The 21887-nt window shown below is 40.1% G+C and overlaps 1 protein-coding gene across 4 annotated transcripts in view; it reads right to left on the bottom strand.

Annotated features, from left to right (window-relative positions):
• Positions 1-21887, bottom strand: part of MAP7 (microtubule associated protein 7) — a 164639-nt gene that overhangs the window by 40001 nt on the left and 102751 nt on the right. For all 4 annotated transcript variants that reach the window (XM_053664823.1, XM_053664824.1, XM_053664822.1 and 1 more), the window contains exons 2-3: positions 16312-16413; positions 12197-12274 (exon numbers count right to left, since the gene is read on the bottom strand). In XM_053664823.1, the coding sequence (XP_053520798.1) occupies positions 12197-12274; positions 16312-16413 (180 nt within the window). The remainder of the gene's footprint in view (positions 1-12196; positions 12275-16311; positions 16414-21887) is intronic.

The following is a 21887-nucleotide window of genomic DNA, read 5'->3' as shown; positions in this document are numbered from 1 at the left end:
TGTCATAGTAGGCAGGGACTTGGTACACGTAGATAATTACAGGGAGTAATTATCTTTTTGATGATCATACAAATTCCTGTCCTACTGCTACAGAGAAAACTTAGTCAATGGGAAGAACTCAGGTAGTACAGAGAACCCAGATGGGGCACTCATAGGCTGGGTGGACGCCCATCCAGTCACGTTCAACAATCCTCTGCCCATTCTGGTCCTTCTGCACAAGCTTACATCTGTGTAGGTGGAGTGAAAATTTCATTACCACAGGAGGGGAGAAAAACGTGGCACTCAGAGAATAGAGTAATATTATTTTAACCTCTGAAACATACACAGGTATTGTCTTAGTTTCATGTAAGATACGGAAGGGTATGAATTGGTTACTGGTAACACTGGGTATCGGAATAGCCAGTAACATCATGAAGAGTCAGAAAATAAGTGATAATATCTGAGTTCAGGTAATGATTCTGGCAATTATTCTGCAACCTTGGGAAAATTGTGTAACCTATCTGACTTCGAAATTAGAGAGTGTGTATAAAGTGATCTCCAAGCTCTTTCCAGTTAACTCTCATGACTCAATTCTTTGCTTTTACCTTTGGTGACATGTGTGGGATTATAATCAGGTTTCTTTTTGACTTGATTTTATTTTAAAATTTTAATCTCTGTGTTGTATGTCAATAATGATTGATTACATTCAAATAAATTTCACTTTAATGTTACTATAAAAACACTGACAATATGTGTTAAATAATAATTCTAAGGAAAAGAAAAATCTAATGAGTAAACCTAACTCATTAAACCTAGGGAAGGGGCCTTGAAATGGAAAAATAAGAAGAGCCTCTATGTAGAAAATACTGATTAATTTCATTTACTAGTTAGCAAATGGGAATGAAAGGTAATCACTAACAGTATAGAAAATTACAGCACTATTTTCATATTAATGAGGGAAATCAAGCAAATGAGGTGCTTGTTTCAAACCAACCCCTACTCTCCATACCATCAAGTCTGACTCTCTCATAAAAAAGAAAACAATAAAGTTTAAAAAAGCTAAAAGGAATCAAATCAAGCCTGTAGGTAAGATTGAGAATTTCAGATTAGGCCAAAAACAATAACGTGATTTTTTTAAAAAATAAACTTAAAACAAAGTGTCAAATAAACATAAAAACAATGAACAGATAGCTACCAGGCAGATAAAAACAACATTAAAATAAACAGGGAAATATTACTACCAGACAAAAAAGTAATTGAAGGGAAATTAGGGATAAAAAACCCCAAAGGGGTTAAATAGCTGTTCCAAGATCACATGACCTAAAAGAAGTAATTGCAATTTTAATTCAGCTCAGGTTCCAAAGCCTGTACCTCAGGTTCTGCATAACACTTCCGCCAGAGTCACACCGGTGTGCCTAGAATAGCTACTCGAATTTCCAGTCAGATCCATCACATAATAACCTTACTGATTATCTGCACATTCGTTCCTACATGAAACCAGAATCTGCTGTGTTTTCTATGTTCTGATACCAGGTTCATTACCTCCAAATGGTCTACAATGTTAGACCTCAGGGTCCTTTTCAATCAGTATCTCAATAAAGTAGTTAAAAAAAATTCTCCCTCATAAATGCTCCAACCTAACTCAACATGTCTAAACAACTGAAGGATTCTCCATCAGAATTGCCTCGAAAATTGTGTATCTTCTCTGTCTTCTCCCCGGGAGGTTAATGGGACTGAGGAGCTGGGACAGGGTTTATACCTAAGGAAGTCCTTCCTCATACAAGGGGCCAAAGGATGTTGGGAAAAGAAAGCAATACGGAGCCAAAACTTCTTAACACCAGGGCTAGGCTTCAGTGAATGTTTTGCCTCCCCTCCGGTAAATGGAGTTTTGCTAAAGGAAACAAAGCAGTGGTATCCTTAGACTCTTTTGGTTACAGTCTCCACCCTAACTCACTCTCACTCCTCAGAGAACGTGCCAGCCTCTTGGACAGGTGGCTGTGTCACCTGCACCTGCTCTGCTAGACCAGGAAGCACAAACGCCTCCCCCCCCCCCCGCCTCCTCTTAGCTCAGAAGCAGCAGGCGTCCCCAGTCCCAAGCATCTAAGCCAGTATCCGTGGAATTCCATGACCTTTCGTGCTCATCTTATCACCAACGTCATCACAGTGAGATGCCTTCACCTCTCACTTTGTTTTGACACCCACGTGATTTACCCATAGTTATCTCCCTAGTCGCTCTGTGAGGTAGACACTGCTACTAAACATTTTATTATGAGAAGTCTGGGACCCAGAGAGGTGAAGTCACCTGCCTGATGTCTCACAATAACCTGGGGTGGAACTGGAATTCGAGCTCGGACTGTCTGACTCTGGAAGCAGACAATGAACCATGATACCAAAAGGCAGACTGGAAACACCTCCTGTGACCGAAGTTCCTCTCTAGATTGGGAGAAGTTGGTCATCCATTGTGAAGACCTGGATTTCCCCATGTCACTGTTTTTATCACCATCTGTTTATAAGACCCTTTACTTTTCAGGTTTTAAGATTTGTCCTCTTCAGCCTTAAAGGCAAAGTAAATGCAAAAGAAACAAATAATGGCTGCTTAGTCACAATGATTCATGCGATGTTAAAGCTTCAGCCTCTGAGTTACCTAATTCCATCCGTAACAAGCATTTATTCTTTCCAGTCCTGAGCCTGACTTACGATATAGCTGCTTTGGTATGTGCTGATATCCATGTCCCTCCCGCTGCCTTGCATTTGGGTCCCTTAGATGCTCATAACCCGCCTGACAGATGCAGGAGCTTTCGTGCACTGTACTCACTAAGCGACAACTTTAGGAGACCAGATGCCACGAGTTGACCACACACCTGCCAAAGTCTTGTGCACTAGAGGTTTGGATTACAAAGACTGCTTTCCCAAGCCCTTTTCTTTGGGGGGTAATTCTGTCAAAACCAATGACTGTCCTGATCAGATAACGTGAAGTATGAAATCAGGGGCAGTTTTATCTATGACTGTAATCAGTTGGAGGTATAGCATTCCTGGCTATTTACTAATTAACCCTAACTTCCCTATCAACACTTTTTAAAAGACTTTATTTCTCTTTAGAGGGGAAGGGAAGGAGAGAGGGAGAGAAATATCAATGTATGGTTGCCTCTGCTGGGAACTGGCCTGCAACCCAGGCATGTGCCCTGACTGGGAATTGAACCTCGATCCTTTGGTTCGAAGGCCTGCGCTCAATCCACTGAGCTACACCGGCCAGGGCCCTATCAACATTTCTGAGATAAACATGCTAAGCCAGATTGAAATGACCATTTATTGCCTACTATACTCTTATCACTAATAGTGCTGTCCCTGAGTTGACATTAAGGTGAAAAAAGGCAAAATGAAAAAGCTACGACCGACAGGGGAAGGAAGTCTGGTGAAATTATCAGAGAAAAAACCCTCAACTATAGTTTAATTGATGTATGTTTGAAGGTCAAAATCCTTCGTAGATTACTTATTGTTGTTTCTAATGTATTATATTATGATAGATCTCTTTTACAGCTTTGTACTTAGATACAAAATCCAGTATGAATGAACCGAATGACAGATTTTATTAACTCAAAATTTTCTTCATGACATATGAGTCAATCATACAATTTTCTGAGAACATTTCATAATTTTACAGACTCCCAGAAAGCCCAGTGGGGAATGTGACTCTATCCACATCCATACTTCAAACTTAATTTGTAGCATCTTCAAAAAAGGGAAACCCCACCCTGGTTGGTGTAGCTCAGTGGACTGAACAGGGGCCTGCAAAACCAAAGGGTTGCAGTTCGATTCCCAGTCAGGGCACATGCCTGGGTTGCAGGCCAGGTCCCCAGTAGCGGGGCATGTAAGAGGCAACTACATGTTGCTGTTTCTCTCCCTCTCTTTCTCCCTCCCTTCCCCTCTTTCTAAAAATAAATAAATAAAATCTTTAAAAGGGGGTGGGTGGGAAACCCTGCATCTCCCTAAACACAGAAGACTATTTGTCTGGTGAATATTCCTTAAACATTCTCTTGAGTTTTGTCAACATACCGTAGGCCTGTTAGTTTTATCACATCCATGAAGAACAAGCAGTTTTAACGTATAACTGTTTGATAGATTATCTTTGTATCTTCTTTCATCTAATTGAGAAAATGCTTAAGAATATGAATTCAAGACTTGTTTGACTAAACAATGATAAGGGCAGGTATTACTTGACAATTTAGCAATGTCAGCTAAGCATGCCTGATGCATTCATCTCTACTTACATTCAAATGTATAGACTTACTATTCATTTAACATTCAACAAACAATTGTTAGACACTATGTGTCAGGTACTGTTTTAGGTATTGGGCTATAGAAATTATAATAATGACACATTCCTTTCTCTTATGGAGCTTTCATTTCAATGGGGGCAGAACGACATATATGAAATATGTACGTGCTTGGATGGACGTTGACAGCAATATGGAGAAACATGGAAAGGCTAGTCTGAAATCTGAGTAAGGCGGTCAGGGAAGGCCTCACTGAAAAGATGGCATTTAAACCACACGTGACGGAGGAGAGGGAGTGAGCTACGCAGGTATCTCAGGAGAAACATTCCAGGTGGGACACGATGAAACTTCTAGGTGGTTGATCTTTTCACTTCATTATCCCTCTACCTGGCTCAATAGTAATCACACATGAAATATTAGTTGAATAAGTAAACTGAAATAGCATACAACTGCTTTTTTAAAAAGGTAGTAGTGGTTAGTTTTACTTTAAGCTATCTAGAATGAAAAGGTAATACCTTTACACAAATTCTACAAGACATGCTCTAATCCTTATAAAGGTTTTTGAAGAAAAGCTTGGCAGCCAGGATCTATTCCAAGTTCACACAGACAATTACATACTCAGTGGACTCCAAGGCTAACAAATGATCAATGCCACGAAGTTTTCTCAAAGAGATGTCAGAAACTGCTCTGACACTGGCATTGTACCCTCTTGTACTGTGTCAGAAAGAGAGGTCACTCAGCACTCCTGAGTCTCACTTGGGTGAGTGAGTGGTCTAACCCTTCCTTCACATGGGGATTGGATACGTGCCCAGCTCCGGAACTTCAGAAAGTCCATTGCCTGCACACAGACAGCAGGGATCGCTCTTACTCAACAGTATCACCGCTTGTTGAGGAGTTTTAACATGAATCCTGGTGATCCTGTTTAAATGACAAATGAGCTCAAGCAGCTGATATGGCAGAAAGAAAAGAGGATCTATTAACTAGTCCATTTTTCCATTTTTCTAGATTCAGTTCCTTCCCTAAGCTAAATGATGACGTGTTTTATTATTTTATTATTTTATGGTTCAATTACAGTTGTCTGCATTTTCTTGACAATGTGTTTTTAAAATGAAGTAAATGACATTCTATTAAATAAATTACATTAGCAACTATGGCAAGCCCACACAATAAAAAGTATAACCCACTGTTAACTGGCTACTAAATATGCTAATACATAGTGAAGTGTTTAGAACACTGCTTGGCTCATAATAGTTACTGTTTATTTTCTTAAAATTATTTTATTGTTGTTCAATTATAGTTGTCTTCATTTATCCCCCACAACTCCCCCTACCCCGACCAAACCCACCTCCCCCCCATTCCAGCCCCCATTGGTTTTTTCCATGTGTCCTTTATAGTTGTTTCTGTAAACCCTCCCCACCATTATCCCCTCCCACCTCCCTTCTGGTTATTGTCAGATTGTTCTTAATTTCAATGCCTCTGGTTATATTTTGCTTGCTTTTTTCTTTTGTTGATTAAGTTCCACTTAAAGGTGAGATCATATGGTGTTTGTCCCTCACTGCCTGGCTTATGTCACTTAGCATAACATTCATTTCTTATCCAGCAAGTTTGTACATATGAAGTCACTAGATTTTATACTACAGTGTATTTCTTTTTTTAATATATTTTATTGATTATGCCATTAAAGTTGTTCTGTTTCCCCCCTCCATTCCCCTCCACCCTGCACACCCCCCTACCATGTTTAATGAACAATTATTATTACTGTTTATTAATAATATTTAGGCAATGTTAATATTATTACTTAAAAACTTGAGTAAGATCAGTAAAAATCAGGAAAATCAACAAATATTTTTTACACATGTTTATGCTTAGCACGGTGTCCTGTACTGGTATACAAAGAATTGGAAAACAATGGTCATACCTTTTAAAAACTTAAAATATACACAACCAGGTAGTTATATAAAATTCAACTAGAAAAAGTTCAGTAGAGTATTAAATAGCACTACAATGTGAGCTAAAATATGATAGCTACACAAGATATAAGACATAGCAAGAAAAATGATACACTTTCCAAAAGGGGGAAGATAATAAAGACTAAGAAGGCTTCAAACAGAAAGACTGGTACTAACTGTGACGACGCTGGAGTAATGAAGTACACCGATGAGATCGTTTGGGGGCCTGAGACGTGAACTCATCTGGAGTATGGTGATAGCACAAGCAGCAAGTTTATAGTCACAGATCTGAGATTTATGTGGACGACAGAGGTCTGCTAGTCTTATGACTAAATGGATTTAGGATGAAGAAATTAAGGAAGACACAGACAAATGGAAGTGTGTACTACGTTCATGGATTGGAAGAATTAACATCACCAGAATGTCCACACTACCAAAAGCAATTTATAGATTCAACACAATCCCTATTAAAATACCAATGACATATTTTGCAGATATAGAACAAACATTTCAAAAATTTATATGGAACCATTAATGACCTCAAATAGCCACAGCAATATTTGAGAAAGAAGATTAAACTAGGAGAGATCATAATACCTGATATCAAACTACACTACAAGAACAGACACATAGATCAATGGAACTGAATAAAGAGCCCAGAAATAAACCAAAGTCTCTATGGTCAATTAATATTCGACAAAGGAGGCAGAAGCATAAAATGGAGTAAAAATAGCCTCTTCAACAAATGGTGTTGGGAGATCTGGACAGTTACATGCAAAAATATGAAACTTGACCACCAACTTACACCATACACAAAAATAAACTCCAGATGGATAAAGATTTAAATATAAGCCATGATACCATAAAAGTTCTAGAGGAGAAGATAGGGAGGAAAATCTCAGATATTCCATGCAGTAATATTTTCACCAACATGAAGGAAAGAATAAACAAATGGGACTTGATCAAAATAAAAAGCTTTTTCATGGCTAGAGAAAATATCAGCAAAATGAAAAAGGAACCAACAGTATAAGAAAATATATTTGCAAATGATGCCTTGGACAAGAGTTTGACCTCCAAAATATACAAAGAACTCACACAACTCCACTCCAGGAAGACAAACAACCCAATTAAAAATGGGCAAAGGACTGAAACAGACACTTCTCCAAGGAGAATATACAGAGGGCCTAGAGACATATGAAAGGATGCTCAGCATCACTAGTCATCAGAGAGATGCAAATTAAAACCAAAATGAGATACCACTTCACATTGATCAGAATGGCCATCACAAATAAACGAACAAGTGCTGGTGAGGATGTAAAGAAAAGGGAACCCTAGTTCACTGTTGGTGGGAATGCAGACTAGTGCCGCCGCTGTGGAAAACGGTATGGAATTTCCTCAGAAAACTAAAAATGGAACTGCCTTTTGACCTGGCAATTCCGCTGCTGGGATTATACCCTAAGAATCCCAAAACAACAATTTAAAGGAACCTATGCACCCCAATGTTCATAGCAGCACAATTTACAGTAGCCAAGTGTTGGAAGGAACCTAAGTGCCCATCAGTAATGAGTAGATTAAAAATCTGTGGTACATTTATGTGGTGGAATACTACACAGCAGAAAGAAAGGAGCTCCTACTCTTTTCGACAGCATGGATGGATTTGAAGAACATTATGCTAAGTGAAATAAGCCAGGTGGTGAAAGACAAATACCATATGATCTCATGTATAAATGGAACCTAATCAACAAAACAAGCAAGCAAAATATAACCAGAAACACTGAAATTAAGGACAAGCTGACAGTAACCAGAGGGGAGGTGGGAGGGGATAAAGGGGGGAAAAGGCAAAGGGTCGTAAGGAACATGTAAAAAAAACACATGGACAAAGACAAAGGTGCGTAGGATTGAGGGTGGGAGGTAGGGATGGCTGGGTTGGGGGGGAGTGTTGGGGGAAGAATGGAGACAACAGCACTTGAACAACAATTAAAAAAAAGAGTGTGGCAACTTCTACTTACATACTGGGCTAGAGAGAGCAAAAGCCCCAGCTGGAGGACTAGGCTAAGTCCAGACTGACTACTGGTGGCTACAAGTGGCACAACAAGCCAGGGTGTAGACCAGTCAGTGCACAGCATGGGGTCACCAAGGAAAAGAGACTGTTGTTTTATTCTGCAAAAGATCCAATGCTAATACTGGTAGTCAGAAAGAAACCAGTCCCTCTGGCAGCACCAGAAGTATCAAAAAATAGCTGAAAGTTGCCCTGGCTGGTGTGGCTCAGTGGATTGAATACCAGCCTGTGAACCAAAGGATCACTGGTTTGATTCCCAGTCAGGGCACATGCCTGGGTTGCAGGCCAAGTCCCCAGTAGGGAGTGCATGAGAGGCAACCACACACTGATATTCCTCTCCCTGTGTCTCTCCCTCCCTTTCCCTCTCTGAAAATAAATAAATAAAATCTTTAAAAAATATTGAAAAAAATAGCTGAAAGAAGTAATTTCTTGGGGTCAGAAAAATACTGGTGCAATTGATGGGAACACAGGAATTACCCAGAGGAGTAAGTTTTGGAGTGCAACTGAGGCACGAGTTGGTTGTAGGGCAGTTGAGTTTTAGATAATGGGAAGGCACCTACTGCTTTATGAGTAGCTGGAAATGTGAAACCTGTATTGTCAGAAAAGGAGAGCTGAAACCATGAGAACGAATACGATGTTTCCCCCCTAGGAGAAAACAAAATTAAAGTTTAGAAGAGAGATGACACAAGTCAAGAGAGAGAGGGAGGCTGAAGAAAAGGCCGGAACAGAATCAGATGACATGGGGTCGTTGAGGAGATTCCTTCATGCATAACACTTTTAAGGCCGAAAAATAATGCCTGCGAGTCCATATGCTCGACCAGAGAGAAAAATCCCAAACATGAAGAATTATGCCTGATTTTATGTGATAAATTCAAACAAAATGTAGCAAGAGCAGGTCACATGACATAATCCTACCATAAGAACATTAAAGCATGACTTAGAGTTTTAACCCACGGACAGCTATTAATAGTGTACCCATTTGCGACCAGTACAAACATGATATGCCATTGAAAAAAACAAGACCTTTATTCTACTTCGCTTAAAAAAAAAGTGGATAAGAAAATACCTTTCAATGCTAATTTCAACCTACATCCAACAGTGAGTAATCAGTCTCACTGGCCAATCAGTTTAAATGTTGCTTTGTTGGAATTTCTGGAATGCATTCCATTTTTTTTAACTTGTAAAGCTTTAAAGTTTGAAAGCTTTGTAATACTGATGTTACCAACTATTTTTTTTTGCTTGTTTTCAAAAAAGCACATTTCAGAGATCTGATATTAAGTGGTAGACAATCTCCCACCCCCCCTTAAAAAATTTAACTGCTACCAGAGCTTCTGCAAAGCACAGTTTATAGGTAGTTTGCCATGTGTGCCCTTTGGTTTTCTTTTAGTACGAAAGATTCTTTGGAAACCACCCTTCTGTAGTCTAGGCTACAGCTTAAATCAGATGCTGGATTTTAGACAACTCTTTACAAATGTATGTGCATGTACTTGCAGGAATGTTTATTTGCATAATATGAAGATTCCAGGGAGCCTCTCTAGACTCAGTGTCTATTATGATTTCTATTAAATGGAAAAGAATAAGCAATAAGACACACAAAATTTAAAAATACAATGTAATTAATGCAAGGAAAAAGAATTGATGTATTATGATTTTCAACAACAGTAAAAGAGATCAGAATTAAGGAAAATGATGATATTTAACATGGCAGGGTTAAGAAGAAAGAGAAACACTGTATGTTATATACTGGTTCACCAAAAAAGTACAATTGGGATCCTTTGACCCATGTAATAATCTGAGGAGCATGTTGGGTCTGTCACCAAGTGCCTTCTTCCCACCTGTTCTTGCATCACTGCCCTCCAGTCCCTGCCTCTTCTATCTCCCTGCATGACTCTCCTTTACTCTCTAGCTGGAAGGTCAGGTGGCACCTGACATCCCCAGGTTGGGTTAGGTGCTCCTGTGGGTTCTCAACAACCCTTGTGCCCACCTCTCCAGCTCCATCCTGTATTAAAATTGCTTTGTGTTCCCCTGCCTCCTCACTGGACTGCAGTTACCCCTTGAGGGCTGGGGCTCCCCCAGTTCATCCTTTTCACACAATATCTGGCAAATAAAATTTCTGAATATGTAAGTCAATGAGTCATGTTCTGTACCATTGATACGAATTGAAATATGGGACTACATCTTAAGGAAAAAAAATCTAACCACTCAACAAACAAAGCTAGGCAAATGGTAGGGAGAATTTGCAGGCTCAGAGCTATGAGTCTTACAACTTTATAGCATAAGAAGTGAAATCATTTTTTTGGTCCAGCATATTCATTCTTTCCACAAAAGAATTGATAACGCTTGGCTTTGGAAGACAAGGAAACCAAATGGAAAGCTATGAGTTAATTGGTAAAAGCTAATTCACAATGGGAGTTAAATCATAAAGGAGCAGGCTGATGCTATGGAGCTACCCTACTCGAGCAGACATGAATCCGCCTTGCAATTCGAAGGAGACATTTAATGGTGTGGAACTGTCCAACCGGGATAGGGTGGAAAGGGGAGGGGGGGCACACAAATGCTAATAGTTGGATGCATCCAAAACCAAAGTACAAATTCCAAACACAGTGCAGAAGTCAGTTTGTTCTTTTTGCTCATCTGGAATCTCTTCACTTCAATAACTCTGCCTTTTCCCTTCTTTCTCAGCTCTGGACCATTTGTCAAACCAACCTTGACTCTGGAGCACTGGGCAGAGTCCACAGACAGCCCTGCTCTCCAGGTGCCTACCAACTGCAGGAAACCTGTCTGGGACAGGGAACTTCAAGACTGGGTGGAAAGGCCAGGAAAAGAAAAATAGGGGAGCTTGTTCACTTTCAGCAAGTCATTGAGATTTGTGTTGAAAAAACCTTGGCAGCAAAAAAAAAAAAATGACTTCATGTGATCATTACGGCAAGGCAGAGAAAGAGGCCTGTATTAAAATAATGTAAATAATACCAACAGACGTTTGAAAAGCATATTCCAGGGAATTTCACTAATTTGGGTTTGTGCATAAGAATTTTATATAAAGATGGGACATAGGGGCTGGCTTCCCCAATTAAAACATGAACTCCTACAAAATGCAGCTGAGCTTTAGAAAATTTGTGGATCATCCACTGGAAAGATTTAGGCAACCTAAGTCAGCCCTGGTCTTAAAATACCTAGACACTCTAGAAACACAGATATACTGACCGGGCACTTCATCTTTTCAAGGTGCATAAAAAGAGAGTATCCAGTTTTAGCAACTTGGTATGAATGGGCTGCAAAGTAAAGCAGGAGTTGGCACCAGCGTCCTTGCTCAATGGTCTAGGAGACAATGACTGCTGAGCGCTCTGATCTTGGCTTCCTGGTAAGCTGGTCCCGTGACCCAGCTCTCTAGGTGATTATATGGCAAATACTGTAGTCGCTACCCTTTCACAAGGGCTTTAGGTAACAAAGGAAACATCAGACACCTCAGCACGAGGTCTTGTGCTTTTCCTGGCAGCAAAATGGTAGCATCTGTCTATAAATTCAACAAGCAGCATTACTTTAACATGGAAAGCAGTAAGTGCCCTAGCAGTGAATAGTCTCATAACTGTTTACATAAAAAACCCATATGCTCACTGTCCCTGTATTTCTTTTAAGTTGTAAAATGTAAGCCGAGCCATCACACCTCTCATATATACATTCCCTCCAGTGCCACATTAAAATGTGATTACAATATACAAAGACGTGCAAATGACCTTAATCCTGGGCCGGACTTTCCTGTCACTTAAAATTCAGTCCTGTGTTATATCACACACTAAATTCTGTGTTGCAATTCATTTGCAAAACCCGTTATAGTGATGTCCATTTGCTCAATGTTAAGTGCCCATTTTCCTGGAGGGGAAAAGCACCATTTCAACAACAGTGTTTTTTGAAGACCGAACGAGGGGCAGGAATACCTAGCTGCTTTTCCCGTTCCTCACGCCGCTCCCGGGCCAGTCGCTGCCGGTCGTCAACCCTTAGCACAGGTGGAGGGTCTGAAATGAGATAAAAACACGTGACAAAGAGCATATTTTAAATTTTTATTATTATTTTATCTTATTTTTTAAATTCATTTTTATTGGACTATTGGATTTTTCCCCATTTGTCCCCCTTATGTCCCTAACCCCGTGATCCCCGCACTGCTGTCTGTGCCCGAGTCCTTTGTCCTTTTTCGCTTGACCCCTCCACCCCTTACCTCCTCCACAGCTGTCGGCCTTGTTCTCTATGAGCATATTTTTAAAAAACTAATGATATACAAAGATGAATATTTTTGTCCAGTAAATGTGATCAATAGCACACTGCTATGTCTTACCATTAGTGCACATGACTATGACTATACTTTCAGTGATATACAAGTAATAACAATATCAATGATGACATCACACTCAAAATTAGGTTTATTTTTGTTGCTACTAAATTGACACTATCATTTTAAGATCTCATGTTAAAAATAGAAACCTATTGAATAAGACTTGAGAGGCAACATGGTAGGGGTTCATCAACAAATTTAAAGATCCTGTGTCCCAAATGTCTCTTAAACTTCTCAGAATTTATACATTGAAGGGAAATAAAAACCGTAGAAAAGCCCATTAGAAGCCTGCATAAACCTGGCATCGTGAGCAGGACTAGGTGATGATAATTTATGCTTTTCCTTAGCTTTAAGGTATGGTTTTTAAATAATTAATAATATAAACCCCTCATTGGCTCAACTCACTATGATGATCAGATTCACTGATCATTTATGAGGTCTTAATTTTTCTATGTAGGAAAATATGCGCATGGCCCCAAAAGGTTCTATTCTGACCCTAGAAAATGGTCATGCAGACTCCCCCTCAGCTGCTTTGTCAAGAACCACACACAGTGGGGTTTGCTGCCATCCGTTTTCGGTAAAAGAAAATGAGAGCCATAGCAAAACAGTATTTTGAAGAAAGAATAATCTGGGAACAAAAGCCAAAATGAAACAGCAGTAAAGACTTTTAATAATTACTTACTGCTTTAAAAAGTCCCTAAATAATGAGGTTTAATCACTCATAAAAACTTGTATTCAATTATAAAACTTGAAAATCAACTTTATTTATAAAAGCCTTTAACATACTATAAAGAAAGTCTATAAAGTAGAGTTTAATTACTTCTGATTACATTAACAAATTCTGATAACAGAATTGAAGTAATGAGGTAATACCCAATTACACCATGTAATGCTTGTCTCTTAGATGCACGGTTGGAAAATAGTGCAAGAATAGGCACAGTTTTCCTCTGATTTCTAGGCTATCATTTCATATGAAAATTATGCTCTCTGCATCCTGTCTAGAACACAATAAGAAACAGGTTGTATATAGAGCTATACAAATATGTCAATTAATAACTACATATTAGGCCAATGCTTAAAAGTGCAATAATTCCCACTGACTTTTAATATAAGTGCTGAAATGATAATCACTATTCATTTGGAGAAGGTAAAAAATTAATGCAACATTTCTAAAGTATAAAACACAGAGTAATTATGATATGTGAGATGATTTGGGTTGGCTTGGAATCTAGCAGTAGAAAATATTGAATTGTAGGGTGGGAAAGTTATTCAGTTTAAATTCTGTTTCCACCCCCCTGATTACATCAATAAAAAAGTCACTTTGGTGGTAGAATGTCAATAACATCGGTGACATATTGAAGATGGTGGTGAATGGGAGTAGGGAAGAGCAGAGCCTTGGGTTTTATCTACTGCTGGGTTCCCAGTGCCTAGGACTGTACCTTGCAGATAGGAGAATACTCAATAATTATTGTTGAATGATGAATGAATGAATGAGCAAACAACCATAGTTAATTTTCAGAGCCTTTACACTTCCATTAATATGCATCAATGGGGCAAACTAAGCAATCTTATATTTAAAAATAAATTTTAAAAATATAAATGCCAGCAGTTACTATTTTAAGGTATCTCCCTATTTAATGTATTGAGGCAACCAATCGATGTTGTTCTACTACACCGATGTTTCTCTTTCTTTCTCTCCCTCTCCCTCTCTCTTTCACCCCCTTCCTCTCTTTCTAAAATCAATAAACATATGCTCAGGTGAGGACTAAAATAACAAGAACATTTTATGTACCTTTGCTTATCTCTATTTAGTAGAAAGCAGACACAAGAATGCTCAAACTACACAATCTGAAATGAAACGTCTCCTCATTTAACCTGACTTTAGCAGCTTAAATCAAATAGCCCTATATGGAGATGGCTAATGGAGATGGAGAGTTTTGGGTCTCTGTGCTCTATGCAGCTGCATCTTATGATACTGGAAATTCTGTGTTCAAGTATCATTCATATGTTAGTTTATTCTACCCTAATGTCAACTGGAGGGTAGGGATTATGTCTTTTAGTAATATACCCTTGGTGCCTGTATAGTGCTAACACCAAATAAATAAATGAGGTGTCAGGATATAGAAGTATCAGTCGCTCTGTCAAGAATGAGAAAAATTTTAGTAAAATTTCAGCATTTCAGAATGGTATGAAAATTGATTAGAACAGACTGAATAGCAGAAAAGTCATTAGAAGTGATTGTCAATAGGGAGAACAAGGAAAAATAGTACAAACCACTTAGCTATGTTCAGTTCTCATGGTGAAACAAATGGGGTTTTCATGCTAAAAAATCTCTACTTCCACAAGGATGCTCACTTGAGTGTAAGAACAAAAGCCCTCCAGAAAGAGCCCTGTGAGGATAGGGGTCCCATTGTTTTGTTCATACACTACCTCTCACAGTCCCAGGCATAGAACATCTACTTGATAAATACTCTTAGATGGTGGTTGAGTGGTGGGTGGATAGATGAATGGATAAACAAATGAATGAAAAGGCAAACCAACTAAATGGGGAAAATTCAGTCTGCTAATTAAAGCTCCGCTGAAATTACACATTTCCCACTAATGGTTGCTCAGGCAATATTTGCAATAGTACTACTTATTCTTCTTTCTTCTAAGTGACTGGCCTGGTTTAGGTCTTATTTAAAGCATCTTATTTAAGACCTTTTCCATATGAGAAAAAGCTCCATAAATATAAGTATAATGGGGAATGTTTCCTATGAAGCTACATGCAATTATTTCTTCTTTCATTCTCACCGATTCCCTGTTCTTGAGTGACTTTGGCCTTGGATGCAGCACAAAGTAGACTTCCAAGACACTCATGGAGTATTCAATTTGCCTTTACCTTCCTTTCATTGCCTCTCATCATCCTACCCTACATTAGTCTCTCCCAAGGACCACGCAATGGCTGTTGGGTACCTGGAAGCAACTGCACTGTCTATCCAGCTGTTTGTATTATATTAAACAGACTGTTTGCATCTTTGTATCACCAGGTGGAACAGACCATGAATCATAGTCCATTAAATGAAATTACTGTGTAGGTGTACAAGCATTGCAGGGCATGGAGAACAAAAACATAATTCTATACCAGCTTTGCTGTGCATAAAAATTTCCTTAAATGGTTTTTGAAAAAGTCACAAGAGATATGCAATAATGCTTGAGCATACAGGTGACATGACACAATTTTATGCACCTGCATGCCCAAGCATTACTGCATATCTCTTGTGACTTTTTCAAAAACCATTTAAGGAAATCTTTACACACATAGCAAAGCTGGTATGGGATTAAGTAGAGAGAAAAAAAACCTCACAGATACTGAAAACAGTATGGTGACTGCCAGCGGGAAGGGGAGGTAGAAGAGTGTAAGAAAAAATTGTGTCATATGTAGCATTTCAAATAGGATAATGAAATTGCTACCTCTTATATACTGGTTGGCAGTAAAACAATGCATCCACATATATCATCTCACTGACGGGTAAAATGATTCTGAGACGTAAACAGGGCATGTTTTTGACCCTTCATTTGAAAAAGACAAAAGGCTTTGCAAGGTTCTCTGATATAAGGTCATACAAGTCACTATAAGCATGTGTTTTGGTGGCAGAACTGGAACCGTGCTCTCCTGGATCCTAGTGCGCCTGCGAGGGGGACGCCTTCCTCTCCACAGCACCTGCCATGCCTGCCTCGTACCTGGCTTATTTCCTGAGTTGTTGCTGTTTTGCCCTGAAATAGTGGAGTGGGGCCGGCTGGAGACAGCAGTTTTCTTCTCTTGCACTTTGTAGCTGTCAGGCGCTACAAGACAAAAGAGAAAAGACATCTTTAGTTGCTTAAAAATTATCCAGAAAATTTAACCTATTCAATATTTACTGCTCACCTCTGTACTAGGTACTAGGCTAGACTTAGGAAAGGAAAACGATGACACAGTTGCATTGCCTGCCTTCTAGGCACATGCTGTTCATTGGGAAGGACCCATCTGAAAAGCATCGGCCTTAGCTTAAGTGGACAGTCTCATAGTCGTGGTGTGTTCAAGGGTCTCTGAAGTCATTCACCCTGCTGTCCCAGTTCACACGTGAACATCCATGTGGAAACATGATTGGATTCTCTGACCTCTGTCTGCCCTTAGTTCTTACAAAGTTCATTGGTTAGTGTTAGGTTAGGGTTAGGTTAGACCGGAATTAGATAAAATTAGCAGGGAGGATGAGGCAGGCACCAGACTGTCTCAGCAAGGGAGATAGAAAAGTAAAAAGAAGTACAACCCGCCCGTGTATGACCTTGTCTTTGCATGGCCTTGTCTTTGCAGAAAGTATCCATTGTAGTAAGCAGAGATGTGTGTGTGTCCTCTCAAAATAGCCAATTGCTAACAGCTACGTCTGCTTCTGTATTTGCTGCTTGCTTGCTTGCTCACCCCAATAAAAACCCCAGGCTGTAAGCACCAGGTGCGACTCTCACCTGCAGCCACTTTGGCACCCGTGTCTCTGGAGGCACCCCGAGAGTTCGCCCCGGCGCAGGTAAAACTTTGAAACTTTGGCCAATAAAGTTCCATCTTAAATTCCTGAAAGCTTCCGACATTTGCTCGCATTGGGATATGTTACAGTTAGCAAGCAAAAATTCCAAGAATATAACCAAGTAGGTCACCAAACAGGAGCCAGAAGATATAACTTACTAGGATTTTGAGAAAGTTTCTGACAAAAGTTCAATAGCAAAGATTATTCAAAAGACTGAGGGAAATGTATTCTAGGAAAGGAAGGCAGGCCGGAAGAACCAGGCAGTTACAGGAATTTCTATGCCAGTTCTCTGGTTAGAGAAATTATAGGATTCTCCGGGACAAGACAATTTTTCTTTACGTGTATTACTTTACCTTGCCATACTTTCAAAGGATATCTGTCACTCTGATAGATAGAAATCATGTCCAAAACCAAGTCCTTGGAGTTCCCTGACTCCTAACCTCTGCCTTAAAACCAGCTCCACCCCTACCCCTCCCCCCCCCCCCCCGCCCATTACAGAATTTGATTCCATTCCTCCAGTTGAGCCAGCCCAAATGACGTCGTCACCCTTGACTTCTCTCCATTAGTACGTTCTTTCAGCTCGGCCTCAAAAATATCTTCCCACCTGTACCTCCACCTTTCCGGTCACCTCCTTTCTGTGTGACTGCAATATCCCCTTGATGAGTCTACCTGACCCTGCCACTGATCTCCTTTGCTCTGTTTCATCTCAGCAGCCCCAGCCATCCCATTAAAACACAAGCCACATGAGTCCCCTGCTTAAGACTCTCCAACATTTCCCATCCCACTCAGAGGAAATCACAAGGTCTCTACCTTGGCCCAGAAAGTGCTATCTGGTGTAGGCTTTACCTTGTAACACTCTCTTTCCCTGTGATCTGCTTTACTCATACTGACTGGTTTAGTCCATCTCAGAACCTTTGCGAATGCCTGAAATACTCTCCCAGTTATCAACATGGATCTCCCCGTCACTTCCTTTGGGTGTCTGCTTAAAAGTGACATTAGAGAGTCCCCTAGACCCGTTTAAGATGGCATCCCCATCAGCCATTGCTCTCTTCTCCTTACCCTGTTGTTTATCACCCTAAGCTATACCTTTAGGTTGAGAGAGTTGGATACTGTTTAGAAAACAGGAATCATATGCTCAAGGTGTTTGAACCTGAAAGAGTGTGATAACAATTCCTCTTCAAGAGGAATGTCATTCAAGAGACACTAAAAACAGGACTAAATTTACTAAGTTTATCTTTGACCTCTGAAAGAGGGATATACTGAATTTTTATGGCTCTCTCTCAATTACATATATTATTAACTGGCATGGAAAGTCAGACTAAATATTTAAAAGTATTTTGTGCAAATTTAATATTGTTCAGTTTCAAGCAATGTATTTTCTCCACACACTCCAACAAACATTGATTGGTTGAAGTTTCCTCTGCCTGTGCTTTCTTTGCTTTACCTGTATGGGAAGGTCTGCAAAGACACAGTGATAGAGAATGGGCAGGTCGCTAACAGCAAAAGGTCTCAAAGCAACGGTTTTTGATAGGATTTTTGCCACTTGAGGAAATTTAACCAGGCGATTCACCACTGGAAAAAGGCTATATTCAGTGTGTACTTAGTGGTGGGGGGTGGGGACAAATGGAGTAGGAGGGGAGCCAGGAGAGGCCCTGGCACTGATGGAGAACGGAAATCAGAAAGTGTGATGGGTTCCGTGACGCTCTAACGCACACTCTCATCCCATCTGCCAAAGCCAAGTTGCTCTTGTCACTGCACAGCAGGTATAAGCCCATCCTACTTAGTCTTGACTACAGTCTCACAACTTTAGATGCAGGCCTTAAAGATCAAAAATTGACTTGTACTTAAAACCTTTGCCCTTATTCTGCAAGTCTATCTTCTTACAGCTGCTCATAAACAAGTTAATAATTAAGAAAGATAAAGCAAAGGAGCACCACCCAGATTTGGAGTGCTCTCGTCACAATTTTTTTTTTTTGTCATGTGGCCACCTCCAGCACTCAGCATGTACAGTCTTACTTAGTGAGCTGTTTAGGGATCTGCTATCTAATCATTTTTAGTTAATTGAAGGATAATTATAGGACCACTTGTTTAGAATATATTTCAAATGTACTCATATCCCTCTTGCCTTGATATAGTTGACATAATTTTTACTCTTTCTCTGGTAATTAAGCATCTGCAGTGCCCCCAGATGCTGAGAGCAAACATCATCCTAACTGCATGTCACATGACAGTGACCACGAAGGAGACTAAAAAGACCACAACACATGTTTAGTACGAGTGACCTTACTGAATAGTCCCCGATAAAAGTTTTGTTGTTGAAACTTGCTTTATTGTCTTGAAACTCAAATGTAAAAAAATAAATCTCAATTAAACTAGAGGTCTGGCTACTTGCATTCCAATTTATATCTGACTTTTAGTGGATCCTCTGTAATTGAACATTTGTATCTACTCGCTCACTTTATCACCATCTGGATCTCAGGAATTCATTTCTATCTCAGAAGACCTTCTGAGTCCTACTCAAGGCAAATTTAAGACCTAACTTAACATTTTTTATGTTTATGTTAAACTGATATGTTAAATTTAGTAAAATACAGGTAATTAACAAATCGTCAGGCTGTTTAGTCCAAGATCACATACTGCTAAGTTCTAACCCTTTGGTTGGACATTTGTCTAGTTTTCAGGATATCTTTCTACTTTTATCAGTTTTGCTTCCTCTTCTACTACTGTAAGACTTCTTATTTCTCCCCTAACCCCTCTGATTAACACTCTATCTTGGTAAGAGGGAATATACAGACCCATACAGATCCGGGTTCAAATGGGAGCCCTGTTATTTACTGAATGACCTTTAGAAAGCTTCTTGATTCTTCTGAGTAGGGAATAAGAGGGTGACGCTCCTAATTCACTGGGCTGTTGGGAGGTTAACTGAGGAGGTGTATGCTAAGAATCTACCATAGGGCTTGGCACACAGCAGGAGTTCAACAGTCATTCAGCTGATGTCATCTTTGTTCTTCTGTCAGATCCTGTGCCTCCCACACCCACAGCTCAGGTTGGTGGGGGCACATGTGCTTTCAAGTCAGCCGACCTGGCTCTGCCACTTACAAACAGTGAGTCCTCCGAGTCTCTATAACTCATCCGCTCAGTCCTCACTGGGTCTGCAGTGGGGGTGGGGAAACACTCCAGTCAGAGGTGTGAAAATTAAAGGAGACTGCCAGACCTTTCGGCTCTCTCCTGTTTATTCCCTACACAAGTGTGAGACACTGCGGTCCCATTTCCTCAGGGTTTTGCTCACCCAGCACAAACAGGGAGGACAAACCTATGTCAATTTGGTGGCAGTGGTCCCAGGGAGCAAGGTGACCAATGTGGCAGGGATGTCTGGCTCAGCTGCAGGTTTCAGAGGTTTTCAGTTCAGCCATGGTCACACCTCCCAGGGACCCTCAAGTAGGCTGGACTTACTGGTAGGGTTTTTAGGGTATACCCCGATTTGGGAAGAGGTGATTGGCAGTCTTTCTGAAGCTTAGCAAAATGAAAGTTTTCTGAGATTTAATGCCCTTCAAGTTAACACCACATTAATATATGAGGTCTGTCCAGAAGGTATCCAGCCGTGTAATATGAAAACTAGAGACATTTATTGGAGATACAAGAAGCAATGTATATAGTACAATGACGTCTCAGTCCCCTTCAAAGTAGGCATCTTGGGACCTCACACAGTTCTCCCAACACCATCAGCTGCCCCCCTCTCACATTTTCCTGAATCTCATTGATGGTCTGAAATCTCTTCCCTTTCAAAGATGATCCCAGTTTTGGAAAAAGCCAGAAGTCACAGGGCACCAAATCTGGGCTGTAGTGGGGCTGAGTCACCTGGGTGATTTGATGTTTCACCATAAAACTCTGCACCAGACATGATGCACAAGCAGGTGCATTGTCATGATGAAGCTGCCAATCACAAGTTGCCCATAGCTGTGCCTTCTGAATCATCCAAACAGTTTCCACAGAGGAATGTTCAAGCTTAATGCAAAATTTTATGCAGATATGTTGCTGTACTATCTCAGTCGTTTTGAATGCGACAGCCACACAGTACACATGCTCACTCAATGGTATCAACCATCCCCACTGATAGCGCAGTGAAGTCATCATTGTTCACACATTCCAGACCACTGTCCTTGGCTGCCAGGTCACATTGATGTTGCACAAACCTTTCTCATTACATTAACAATAGCCGGACTCTTTCTGGACACACCTTGTACATAAGCTTTAAAGAAACTCTCAATCATAACAATGAGATAATAAAACCTTGTGAGAGATTTTCTTTCTTCTTTCTCCTTCCTTCCATCCTTCCTTCTTTCCTCCCTCCCTCCGTGTTTTTTTTAAACAAAGTGCAAGGACTTCCCTGGCTTGGAAATACAATGAAAACAGAAATTTACTCATTGTAAGATCTCCAACATTTGTGAGTGGATCAAAAAACTACGGTACATTTACCCAATGGAATACTACACAGCAGAAAGAAGGAAAGAACTCCTACTCTTTGCAATAGCATGGATGGATCTGGAGGGCATGATGGTAAGTGAAAGTGGGGGAGGGAAATAATGGAGGAAAGAGGGGAAAGAGTCATCAAAAAACATGTATAAAGGACCCATGGATAAAGTCAGAGGGGGGTAGGACCGAGGGTGGGAGGTGGGGTTGGGTAGGGTGGGGGAAAGTGGTGATGGGAAAATGGTAACACTAATAAAAAATGATTAAAAATAAGATCTGCAATGTATAGAT

This window comes from Artibeus jamaicensis, unplaced genomic scaffold, assembly GCF_021234435.1.
Source record: "Artibeus jamaicensis isolate MK-2021 breed Jamaican fruit bat unplaced genomic scaffold, CSHL_Jam_final contig_387, whole genome shotgun sequence".
NCBI lineage: Eukaryota > Metazoa > Chordata > Mammalia > Chiroptera > Phyllostomidae > Artibeus > Artibeus jamaicensis.
Note: the sequence above shows the minus strand (reverse complement) of the source record. Positions and strands in the feature narration are given on the sequence as shown.